Source organism: Berghia stephanieae, chromosome 8 (genome assembly GCF_034508935.2).
Source record: "Berghia stephanieae isolate SIO BIC M18660-M18661 chromosome 8, UCSD_Bste_1.3, whole genome shotgun sequence".
Taxonomy (NCBI): domain Eukaryota; kingdom Metazoa; phylum Mollusca; class Gastropoda; order Nudibranchia; family Aeolidiidae; genus Berghia; species Berghia stephanieae.
This window is the reverse complement of record NC_088367.1, coordinates 16197012-16209535: the sequence shown is the minus strand read 5'-3', so window position 1 is coordinate 16209535 and position 12524 is coordinate 16197012. Positions and strand designations below refer to the sequence as shown.

The 12524-nt window shown below is 36.2% G+C and overlaps 1 protein-coding gene across 2 annotated transcripts; it reads right to left on the bottom strand.

The window, feature by feature from the left end:
• Nucleotides 1–276: 276 nt before the first annotated feature.
• Nucleotides 277–12000, bottom strand: LOC144978251 (synaptic vesicle 2-related protein-like). Of its 2 annotated transcripts, none has more exons than XM_078924089.1 (6): nt 11872–12000; nt 9478–9624; nt 8442–8771; nt 6771–6985; nt 5210–5494; nt 277–3689 (listed from the first exon to the last, which is right to left on the bottom strand). In XM_078924089.1, the coding sequence occupies exons 2-6, from the start codon at nt 9525–9527 to the stop codon at nt 3004–3006; spliced, it is 1566 nt and encodes a 521-aa protein (XP_078780215.1). In that variant the 5' UTR covers nt 9528–9624; nt 11872–12000; the 3' UTR covers nt 277–3003. The 2 variants fall into 2 exon arrangements, with proteins under 2 accessions (XP_078780215.1, XP_078780216.1); XM_078924090.1 differs by having other exon boundaries at nt 828–3689; nt 11563–11916.
• Between the last annotated feature and the right edge of the window lie 524 nt (nt 12001–12524).

Below are 12524 nucleotides of genomic sequence, written 5' to 3'. Positions count from 1 at the left end.
AGCACACTATCAGTGTACTTAGTTACCTAAATGTCTCATCCTGACACAAGCAGATATCCCCACTAATGTTTTATTTGTTTTTAAGGGTTTTACAGCGCTTGCAACACATTTAGGTTATATCAGCGCCAGTAAAAAGGAAGAAAATGGGATAGTAAAAAGTTCTAGAATTACAATTAAAGCATCCAAGAGAAAGTAAGACAAAGGGGAACTGGGAACAAATAGGGATCAGTTGTAGATTCCAAGAGCATACCACCAATGTACTTAGTTTGAGATCACCTATAAGTCTAATCCGGGCACAAGCACAAAATCCAACAAAGATGAATTCACTCAAATGCTTACATTATACATAAAACAAAAATAACAAATATAATAATACATAACACAGAGAGATGATTTACAAGGAAAAAAAGTATCATCTCCCAAAACACTAACTATGCATTTGACTGTTTCCCTCCCAGCCAGGACTCCAGCTAGGGCCAGGACAAAACCAAGTAATCTCATTCCAAGACAAAGACAGAAAGCATGTTGGAAAACAGATATAGGGGGATAGACACAGTAGGTACCTCCCTGCCCACTATGGGAGGCCAGGAACCCCACCCAGAGGAACACACCAAATGTTTATAAATCACATGTAAATCAAAAATAATACAAGAGAGATGATTTACAAGAAAAAAAAGATCCCAAACTATAACTATACATTCAACTGTTTCCCTCCCAGCCAAGGACTCTGGCCTGGGTCAGGACAAAACCAAGTAATCTCATTCCTAGACAAAGACAGAAAGCAATTGGAAAACAGGTTTCAGGGGGACAGAAGATACTACAAGTACCTCCCTGCCCACTATGGGAGGTCAGGAACCCCACACAGGATCAGCGCCAGTAAAAAGGAAGAAAATTGGAAAGTAAAAACATTCTAACTGTACAATTAAAAGAACTTGAGGAAAAAGTAAGACAACGGGGAATGGTTCAAATAGGGAACAGTTATAGATTCCAAGAGCATACTATCAGTGTACTTCGTTTGAGATCACCTAAAAGTCTCACCCAGGCACCATCACAAGTCCCCACTAAGAGGAATACACTCAAATGTTTACAAATCAAATGTTAAAAATGAAAACAACAGTACATAACATAGATATGATTTACAATTTTAAAAATATCATCTCCCAAAACTACAACTATACATTCGACTATTTTCCTCCCAGCCAAGGATACAGCCAGGTTCAGGACAAAACGAAGTAATCTCACTCCAAGACAAAGACAGAAAGTTATTGGAAAACAGGTATTGGAGTATAGAAGACACGGCAAGTACCTCCCCGCCCACTATGGGAGGTCATGATCCCCACCCAGAGATCCAAAGTTTATATATGCTTGAAAACATTCATAAAATTTATACTTAAGCTACCAATAAGAATGTACATTGGTTAAAAATATCTGTGAACGAGATGTGACATAGTACTGTCATCTGCATTTTTTGCCAAATTGGGACCTAAAATTTGCCAAAATTTGCCCCAAAAAACCCCAAAATTTGCCAAAAAGACCAAAATTTGCCCAAAAATTTGCCGCATTTTGGGTCCTTATTTGAAGATTTTTTGACGAAACGATCCATGACTGAAGTTGGAAGTGTAAGTGACTCGATTTATTTGACTTGAGAAATGAAGTGACTGTGAATAGCGTTGTTACAAAGATTTTAAAGTATCATTATCCGTAGAGAGTAGCTTCCCTTAGTTTGGGCCCAGGCAAAGCTGCAACATTTCTCAAGTTTCGCACTGTTTTTTCTCGTTATTTTGTTTTCGCTTCTTTTTTCCCCCAAAATTTGCCACGCGATTTGCCAATTTTTCCAAAATTTGCCACGATTTGCCAATTTTGGGAAATTTGCCAAAATTTGCGGATCACCCTGATATTTGCTGCCGCAAATTGCCATTTGCGGCCGCAAAAAATGCAGATGACAGATAGTAGGTGCTTTGTCCCAAATTCGATGTTAGCGATGATCTAATTTTGTGGTGAGCTCACATGGGGTCAGAGCACCCCAGAGACTTGATCAGAGGAGTCAACTAACATCATAGGGGAAGAAAAATGACCACCAAGGGACATAACAATGGTCAGACTCAACTGTATATTTGGCTGGTGCTTAGGATCTTCAAAATGACCGACTGTATATTTGGCTGGTGCTTAGGATCTTCGAAATGGCAGCTCCTATCTGAAGCCTTGCCAGATTTAATTCTTCAATAAACTTTTAAAAATTTCAATTCATTGCATCTCCAATTTACGACCAAGAGGTCAAATTTTCGACTTTACGACCTTGCTGGACACCCTCTATTTAGGACACTACAAAGGAACAGAAAAGAAAGCAGCAGTCGACCTAATCAAAATAAGCCGTTGGCCATAATTATCCTTTGTAAGGACAGATAATGGTGCAAATAAAACAACCGTCTCTGATTAAAGCAGTATAATCACACATCAATTAAAAAAAAAAACAAAAACAAAAAAAAAAAAACAAAAAAAAAACAAAAAAAAACAAACAAAAAAATACCCAGATCTACTTCCTTTGCCTCTACCTCACCATAATACATGATTGGAATGATTACCCTGTAGACCTTTTTTAAAAACTTTATTTTTGCGGAGAGGAGTTAAAGTGCTCGTACCACTTTCAGACCATTTCAACCAAAAAAAAAAAAAAAAAAGATAAAAGTTAAAAGCACTGGCATGTGTGCAAGAAAGGAATGTAAAATGTGAAATCTTATCACTCTATAAAATATAGTTATTACTTTATAGAGAAATCAGAGAGATCTCCACAACAAATATAAGACAATTTCATATGGCACCATCACTGAAAATTATCATGTGATATAATAGATATGATTGGTTAACGTATCTATCCCACAACTTCTAAATTCTCAAGTGATTCCTTGAGCACAGAGTACAAAGATCCGTTGAGTAAACATTCTAAAAATATCTTTTAATAAATTAAATTTTTACAAAAGGTTCATGCAGTATATAATTAATGACTTAAATGCTATTTTTCAAATCATCAGATATTTGAATAACATTTGGTTCACTTGCAGAAGATTCTTTCAGATTCTTACCCATGGAGTCAAAACGAATTCCAATAGTCACCAGTAATTGCAAAACAAAAATTGAAGCCCAGACAACTGGATATAACCAAGGGAGATCACTGGAAAGAAGGGTTGCTCCAACAAAAGGAGTTATTAACCCTGGAATTTCAATCACTGTGTTCATCCATGCCATTGCTGTACTCCTTACATCTGTTGGATAAACCTCTGGTGTGAAGGCATTCAAGATTGAATAAATTGGCACCATGGCAAAATAACACAAAATGATCAAAACAGATTTCAGTATATGCTTTGGAATGAAACTAAACATTAAGAGTGAAACAGTAGTTGTGACTGAAAAAATTCTGAGACAACCAATTCTACCCAATTTTCTCTTTTCTATGAGATACATGGCCAAAAAAAGACCAGGAATTTCCCCGATGAACACAGAAAACATGTTGAGATATGAGTTGACCCCTAGTTTTTCCATGTATTCCGGCAAGTACATTGTGACACCCCAGTACCCTGATGCCTGTAAAAACCAAACAGTGGAGAAAACAAGCGTCTGCCACCTGAGGTCCTTGGAGAAAAGTTTAGAGATATTACCTCTTGATGTCTTGTCGACTGGACATATAATTCCATCTGCAGTTGAAGAAAACAATAATGAAAATGTTAGAAACTGAAAAACGGTTATAAACAGTTTAACTAAGTACATTAACATACATGATTGAACATTATGTTGCCTCTTAGTGCATCATATACTTGTAAGCACCTTAGGTTGTCACACATCATCATGTTGTCTGTCCTGTGCTATCTCATTACCTTCTTTCCAAGTGCCGTCTAAAGAGTAACGAGTTTTTCCAATGGATTCCTTCCATGACAACTTTGCCAGCCTATCTTTCGACTTTTGCCAGCCTATCTTTCGATTTCCTTTCAGCCCCTATAAATAGTTGTGGCGAATGGATTAAGATTTACACAGATTCTTGTTGATACAGTTTATTTATTGAGTCTATGGCAGTGTGTGTCAATATCAAGGTAAGTGAAAACTGGAAGAACTAAAAGCCCTCATTAATTAGTTACAATAATATCTAATACTGAAGTGCTCAATCATTCAATACAAGACGGGGACTGAGAGGAAAGATTTACATAATATGTCAATCACATTTTAGGACTACATAATATGTCAATCATCAGTTAACAATAGAGTGGACGAATCTTTTTTTTATTTTTACGATGAGTGGATACTCTTTTTTTTTTCTGACTCATCAAAGTTGGCCGCAGGGTAGGCAATTAGGCAAAATCTGTTTTGAAAAGCAGGCATTTAGGGAAACAATTTAAAGAGAAATAATTATGTTTCACTGAAATGATGATCATTTAAGAAAAATAGGCATTAGGCAAACACTTTTGTACCACTTTTGTCAAGATACGAAATTCCTAAATCTTACTGAGGAATGATTCTTGAAAAGTGTTAAGTTATATCTTATCTGTCATGTACCGATGTTGTCTTACATATTTATATAATGGAAATGGATAAAATTTGTAAAATTAGATGTTAATTTCATCTAAAGGCTGATATACAGTCATATCTCTTCAATCCAAACACCTCTGTTCCCAGTCCAGTCCCTAAAGTGTACAAATAAATAAAGAAAAAAAAATCTCTCCCCAAGCAACCTGTCCGGATAATGGAGACATCTGGATTGTGGAGTTCTGGATAAGAGAGACATGACATTATTGTTTTATTGAAATGTAATGACTGTATTTCCCCATTTCACTAATGTTACTACTTTAAGATTTACAAACTTACACTAATGACGATTTTTGATGCACCTAGACTTAGACAATTGCTGATTCGTTGAGGAAATAAATGAAACAGTAAAGCCAATCATTGGAGATAAAGATAAATGGAGTACATGTGTTGTTCATTCATGAGTCAGATTTACTTCCTTCATCTTTATCTCCATTTTATTGACTCATTTAGGCACCTCTATTTATTAGTAAAGCCCATCATTGCGAGGTGAAATTGTATTAAAGAGCTATATAAATGTGAATGCAGATGCAGCACAAAACATCTGTCTAAGGAATATTTATATTTCCAGCCTCTCACAGGCAGAGGAGGACAGAAAACAACGTGTGATTATCTTCTGTAACACTAATATACATACCTAACTGAGGTAGATCGCACTTGTTCATTCTAGTCATGTAACGTATGACACGCAAGGCCTCCTCTTCTCTCCCACTAATAAACAAATGCCTGGGTGTCTCATAAAAAGCTAGGGGCTGGAATACCAGCACGACAATAGCTGGTAGGGCACATGCACCAACAAACCACCTCCAGCCCCATTTAGGTAATATCAACCATGCAGCTCCACCAGCGTAAACTGCCCCCAGGGCACCACAGAGGGTTACAACGACTAAGATGCTGCCTCTCCTTTGGCGAGGAAGAAACTCTGTAAGTGATAGACGCATCATTGATAAAATTACAGAATAATAAAAAGGATGACATCAATAAATTCTGATCACCAGATTTGTGAGACACTGCCTCAAAGGGATATTATGTTGGGATGAAGTAGATGCTGATTAGTGAATTTAAAATTAAAACGAGTAAAAGTATAATATCTAAATTGTTTGCAGTTTAAAAAACTATACTCATTCATTTTAAAATGCAGATAAAATAAACCCAAATTTCATATGTTTGATTATGGATTCAATATTCGGCATCACATTCCATCCAACATAATATAGGTTTGAGATGGTGGGTCACATTTATCATTATTAAGTCACCATCCATTTTATCTCTCTTCAAATTGTCAAGTATTATTTGTCACTTACAGACTTGATTACCCGAACCAGCTGTGACAAAGACATTGTCATTGTTGGTGTCTCTTAGAGGAGTTAATGAAGCTAGTATTCAAGAGATTTGAATTTATTCAAAAGGCTGAATCCAAAGAAAACTAACTGATGAACTTAATATTCGTTTATATTGTTTGTTTTTAAGGGTTTTATGGCGCTTGCAGCACATTTAAGGTCACATCAGCGCCATTAAAAAGGAAAAAAATGGGATAGTAAAAAGTTATAGAATTACAATTAAAGTACACAAGTAAAAGGAAGACAGAGGGGAATAGTTCAAATAGGGAACAGATTCCAAGAGCACACTATCAGTGTACTTAGTTTGAAATGACCTAAAAGTCTCACCCAGACACCAGCACAAGATCCCACTAAGAGGAATATACAAAAATGTCTACAAATCATATGTTAAATTTAAAAGAACCAGTACATAACAGAGAGATGATTTACAAAGAAGAAAATATCATCTCCCAAAACTATAACTATACATAGAAAGGTTTTTCTCCCAGCCAAGGACTCCGGCCAGGACAAAATTAAGTAATCCCATTCCAAGACAATGACAGAAAGCAATTGGAAAACAGACAGGGGGATAGAAGACACGGCAAGTATCTCCCTGCCCACTCTGGGAGATGGAACTGAAAAAAAAAAAACAAATAAATTTCTTTACTCTTTTTGACATTATTCTTAATAAACTCTTGTTCTACCAACAACAAAAAATTAATTTTAAAAACTTTTAAAAATATATATAATAATAATAAAAATAAAATATATTAAATGAAATAGCAATAATAGACACTTATATAGTGCTTAAAAACAGAGGATCTAAGTGCTTCAGAAACACACACACACACAAAACAACAAAACAAAATGATTTCTCACCAAGCAATAATACAAATCCAACGCTTTCAAAGATTCCGTTTCCTGCTGTAACCAGACATCGTAAAATGATGAAGACTGGGAATGACGGAGCAAGCGCACTAACTACACCAAATATGGCAATGAGTATCATACCCACAAGAAAGGGAATACGCCTGCCAAACTTGTCACTTGTAACCCCAGCAAGGTAACCCCCAGTGATGCCAGCAATTCCTGTACTGTGGGAGATTTGCAATGATAAAACACAAAAAAACTTGAAATGAATACATATTGTTGTAAAATGTTATCGTGTAAACAGGGCTGCCAATTCAGGAGGCAAAAATTTACTGAACTTTTACACATACACAGTTTAGCAGGCGATTAGAAAGTATACTGAGGGTTTATAACATACTGAATTCCGTAAATATACGGAAAATTGGCAACTTTGATGTAAAGAACAAAAATATTTATGATCAACATATTTTGGTACAATAGATAAAGTGAGTTTCATTCACAATGAACATTTATGGCAGATGGGGATTAGGAGCCCCCCAATTGGATTTTTTCATGATCTAGTTTCAGAGATAAAAGCAATCTGAATCTGATTTTTAAAAATAAATACGCACTCAAAATAGTTACATATGTTTCGAGACAGATTCTTTTAGTCTTTAGAACCTACATTCTTTTATAAGCCTTGAATCAATAATATATACAGTGATACAACAAACATATAGGGTTATATGTGGTGAATTTATATGTTTTTGTTAACCATTCTGTATTAAGTACATAAGTACACTCCAGCACGGTTTCTTTGAACACACAGTTTCCTCGAACTCATTTAAATGTCCCAATTTTTTTCATTATTATTCATTGTCATCATTCAATTTCTTCCTGAAACTAATTCTTACCTCGAACACAAGTTTCCTTTAATTAATTTCATCCAGACAACGTAAAAAAAAAAAAAAAGTTTAATCAAAGTCAAAGGGTTTGTTTATTTTAATGTAACAAGTGATTTCGGCCACTGATCAGTTACTGTGACACTGACAGTTATGTATATGTGTATCTATTTACACTGCAGGTGTGAGTATACAATATGATACACATGCAGACATACACAGCCACTCACAGACTCTATAGCTGTTACGCATAACAGACATCGCTCTGTTTATTCTTAGCACATTGCCATGCACCATGATTTGATAATGGTTGGCTAAGACGGGACGCAATGGTGTGATATAGCACCACACACACACACACACACCAACACTTTGTAACATGTCATGTATATAGTTATCTCCTTCAACATAATAAAGTTCCCATTATTCATCCTAAAGCGGAAATTAAGTCTTAGGGTCTATTCCAAGGAAAGACTGGAATTACCCAGCTGTCAGCCAAAGCTAATCACTGCAAATTGAGCACGAGAGAAGCAGCTTCCTTCTGGCCGCGTAATGCGACGAATATTAGAACTTGGTATCTTTTGAGTACGATGCAACAACCATACCAGTGAGTTACACTGCTCTCAACCCCTCCCCCGGTCTTCTCCATCAAGTCCTTTTTGGCAAGGTATGGTTTTCTTGAAGCTTTTTGCATATCCCAAATTTGAGGAAACAGTGCTGGAGTGTAGTTTATGTATTTTTAAATATTTCTAAGACATTCTTTAAAACATGATAATAAACACTAATCTGTGTCAAGTACCTAAATGGTAGCCATGGAAACTCATAACGTCCTAAATCCCATTCTTTTGTCACAGGTAAGCTCAGGAAAATGAATAACATCATCTCAGAGCAGACAGCAAAATATCCACTACCAACGAGCATCAGCATCCTCCAGTGAAAATGTCCAAGGGGGATATTAGACAAGACATCATCCAAGGTGTATCCATTAGCTTTTATGTCTGGATTTGCGGGCTGTTTTGTAATCAACGATTTTTGGCTGCTGCAGTTAACTGTAGAATTTTCACCTTGACCTTCTGCTCCATCGACACCTTCATGAACTGATGTTGTGTGACATGAGTTTCCTGTCAATCTAACAATTGGAAAAAAAATAATTGCTAATATTGTTTTTGTTTTTTAAAATCTAAAATATGGGTTTGGACAGTCATATCTCATGATTCAGATTAATGTGACAGATATATTTCTAAGGGATTCTTGCTGTTAAAGATAATGATAAGAGAAAAAAAAACGAGAACAAAAAAAAAAAAAAAACAATAACAAACAATCCTCCTGTACCCCTCCCCAGAAAAAGAAAAGAAAAAAAGGAAATACAAAACTAAAAAGAAAAGAGAAAAACAAAACAACTCCCGCCCTCTGCAACCCCCCCCCCCCCACCACCCCTTAAGAATATGTTGTATAGGATAAATCATCATGTTAATATCACAATACCTATATTAACATTCTGTAACAATAAAACAATCTAGCAACTCCTACATCTCACTACATATCCCATACACTAAGATTGGATCTAAAATAGCATCAATTACAAAATTACCATTAACAACAAGAACAATAATAATAATAATAATAATAATAATAATAATAATAATAATAATAATAATAATAGTAATAATAATAATAATAATGATGATGAAAAGAAAAATACCACACACAAAAAAATAAACCCAACGAAACATACAAACGACAACAACATATTAATAACAATTATTATCAACGCAATGCATTTTAACTGCAAATGTCTACCAAAGCCCTCTCAGAATTGAGAGAATATTTCATACCTCTCGGTTGCTGTCTCTAATAACAGCTCATGCTGATGCAACTCAGCCATTTTGAGGAAAACTCCAGTTTTATTTTCATCAAAAGCGACACAGTGCAAAGTCTGTGCATCAGTCTCCTAGATGCAACATAATGGAAAGTATCATCACCTGTAACGAATCAAAATGGAGGAAAATGTTTTATAGGGGTACACTGAGGAGCAACCACTGCTTCGTGCTAAAAATCAGGGAAGGTTTGTAAGATGCGGTGCTAGACAAAAGAATAGAAAAATAAAAAGTCCAAGGGCTTTTTTATCCTAAAAATAAGTGGCTGCAGCCATTCTAATGCCGTAACAAAATAAAGAAAACATACGATGGTGAGCAACAAAGGCTGGCCGCTGTGGCAGGTGGCCAGTGGTCGTGAACACAAGTTCAATTGCATTAGTATGCTTATCATTAAAATGGGTGACAGACAGCATTCACTGGCCCTCGAGTAGTTATATAACTCACATTACCTCAATTATGCAGTTATGAAAGGGTACCTAGCCAGTGGTAGCTATTCCTTGAGAACAATAAAGCTAATGGAGCTGGAGTTTATTCCATTTCCCATAAGTAGCTTAAAAGTCAATGACAATTGGATGCAAGTCTATCACAAAGTACTTCCCACAAGATCTAACAGAACAAGTTATCCAATCATTGTTAGTGGATTAGGAAAGATCTCAACTGCTCCTGGGATCAATACTGATGCCTAGTGAGGTGAGTGCCCTATCATGGAGATGTCAGGCTTGGGACGTTTGTGGATGTGTACTTGGCTAGAGTACTCGAGAAAAAGAGCACCTGACGACTATTTGTAAACTCTCAGTCCTATACTGCAGTCTCAAAATTCTAATTGAGACACAAAGACATGATGCGTCGATTCCGAAAGCTCATTGGTAGATGTAAGTAATTAAAAAAAGCCAACTCCATGTTTGCCATCATCATTCGCTCATTCAAATATCTAGACAAAGTCAAAGAGGCATTCTTTGGCCTTCTATAAAACGCTTGTGAGATCGCACTTAGACTATGCAAGCTCAGTTTGGTTTCTTTCTATAGAAAAATTCGAGCAAATTGAAGGAGTGCAAAGGAGGGCCACAAAACAGTTGTCTGGACTATGATTGCTAGATTATGAGGAAGGACTGTGGAAACTTAATTTACCAACCTTGAGATACAGAAGATACAGGGGGGACATGATAGAACTCTACAAGATGACAAGTGGTAAATATGACTAAGACATGACAGAAACTCACATTACGTTTATTAAATGGAGGAAAGTATCACAATAAGAAAAAATACCAGAGGTAACAAAAAGAAAATGTTCACAAAAAGACCAAGATTGGATGTGAGAAAACAAACAGTTTTACTGTGAGAACAACGAAAATATGGAACAGTTTAATCAGATTCCATTGTGAACACAAAAAACCCTAAATAACTTCAAGAGCAGACTAAACGAATTTTGTTCTGACCAAAATGTTATGTACAATTATATATGAGCTTTAGATTGTAAAACCGAAAAAAGTTACATCACAAAGACGATGAAGAAATAGTCTGGCGAAGAGGGCCATCAAGGACCTGTGCTGGAAACAATCCATAAGTAGTACTACTACTAGTTGTAGTAGCAGTGGTAGTAGTAGTAGTAGTAGTAGTAGTAGTAGTAGTAGTAGTAGTAGTAGTAGTAGTAGTAGTAGTAGTAGTAGTAGTCGTCGTCGTAGTAGTAGTAGTAGTAGTAGTAGTGGAGTAGTACTAGTAGTCTAGTAGTAGATGTCTAGAAGTAGTAGTAGTAAGTAGTAGATCAAAGGGGCCTGAAATTCCGGGACCGGTTCAAAACTGGAGACAAAGAGTATTTTTTTTTCTGATTCTGACCTCTTTGACTCTGATTTTGCCAATCTCGAAGTGACTGGATGGCTGAGTCTATTAGTAGATAGCAATACTGGTAATCATCGTTTCGCGCTGCAGAAACCGTGATAAACTCTGGCTCAATGACCTATCTAGCAGTGCGAAGTGGAGGGCGAAGAAGACAAGACAATTCAACTTGAAGTTCAAGTTCAAGTAAAATTTCAGACGTAAACTTACCTCTAGACGTCTAGATCTAACGTCTACTTTAAAGTAGGCTAGGTCGAGCAGCGACGCAAAGAAAAAGAAACTGATAATATTATCAAAAATTCAAAGATAGGCCTGAAATTAAAATTGGAACTGTCGATGTCACCAAGTCCGAAGTTCACAGTTACAGTCAAACCTATGCTGCCACTTCAATTTCACTCTTGACTCTAACTCTAATGAGTGGTGAGCCTGATGATGATGAAATAATATTAATAATATAATTACGCCTTGACATTGACATTCTTATGGCATGGATCTTCTATTATGCTAGTCAACTTTTACCTCGTTAATTCAGAGATATACATTCTAATGCTGTCTTTACGCAATGACTTTGACAATCCAATGTCAACGATTTCCCACGCTAGGAGCATAAAATGAAAAATGTAAACATAATATTATCACTCGTGGCTCGTGGGAAGCGGCGACAACACGACACAGCTCACTGCATGTGTAATGTGTACTGTGTACCTATGGGTTGCCAGATACAAAAAAAAAATAAAAAGCCAAATTTGTTTCGAAAATAAGTCAAAATCCCCAAATGATGTCTTGTATCCCGCCCCACAACTCTCATTTTTATTGCATTTTAACCATGGGATGTATACCTACACTCCCCTCCAAGCCTCGATTTCAAAAAAATGATAACGGAATTTGTAAACTTACATTTCAACAAAGGATTCCGTGCTAGTACCGAAGGCCACGCTAGTACTAGTACACGCTAGGAATAGGAAAAAGCCAAAGGAAACATTTGACGCCAGTAGCCTTGAAAAAAAAAAAAAGCAGATTTCTAAAATTTGGATTTAAAAAAGCCAAATTGGCAATTTAGTGTCACATACTACACATCAGACACACACATACACACACACACACACACACACACACACACACACGACACACACGACACACAACCAAAACAAGGTGTCCTGAGATAATCCGTC

Excerpts from the sequence above, each read along its gene's own strand:
- LOC144978251 (XM_078924089.1), bottom strand. The coding sequence starts at position 9,527 with ATGGCTGAGTTGCATCAGCATGAGCTGTTATTAGAGACAGCAACCGAG. Across the intron at positions 6,986-8,441 it reads TTTCCATGGCTACCATTTAG|TACAGGAATTGCTGGCATCA; the intron begins GTACTTGACACA and ends AATCTCCCACAG. Across the intron at positions 3,690-5,209 it reads GTGCGATCTACCTCAGTTAG|ATGGAATTATATGTCCAGTC; the intron begins GTATGTATATTA and ends CTTCAACTGCAG.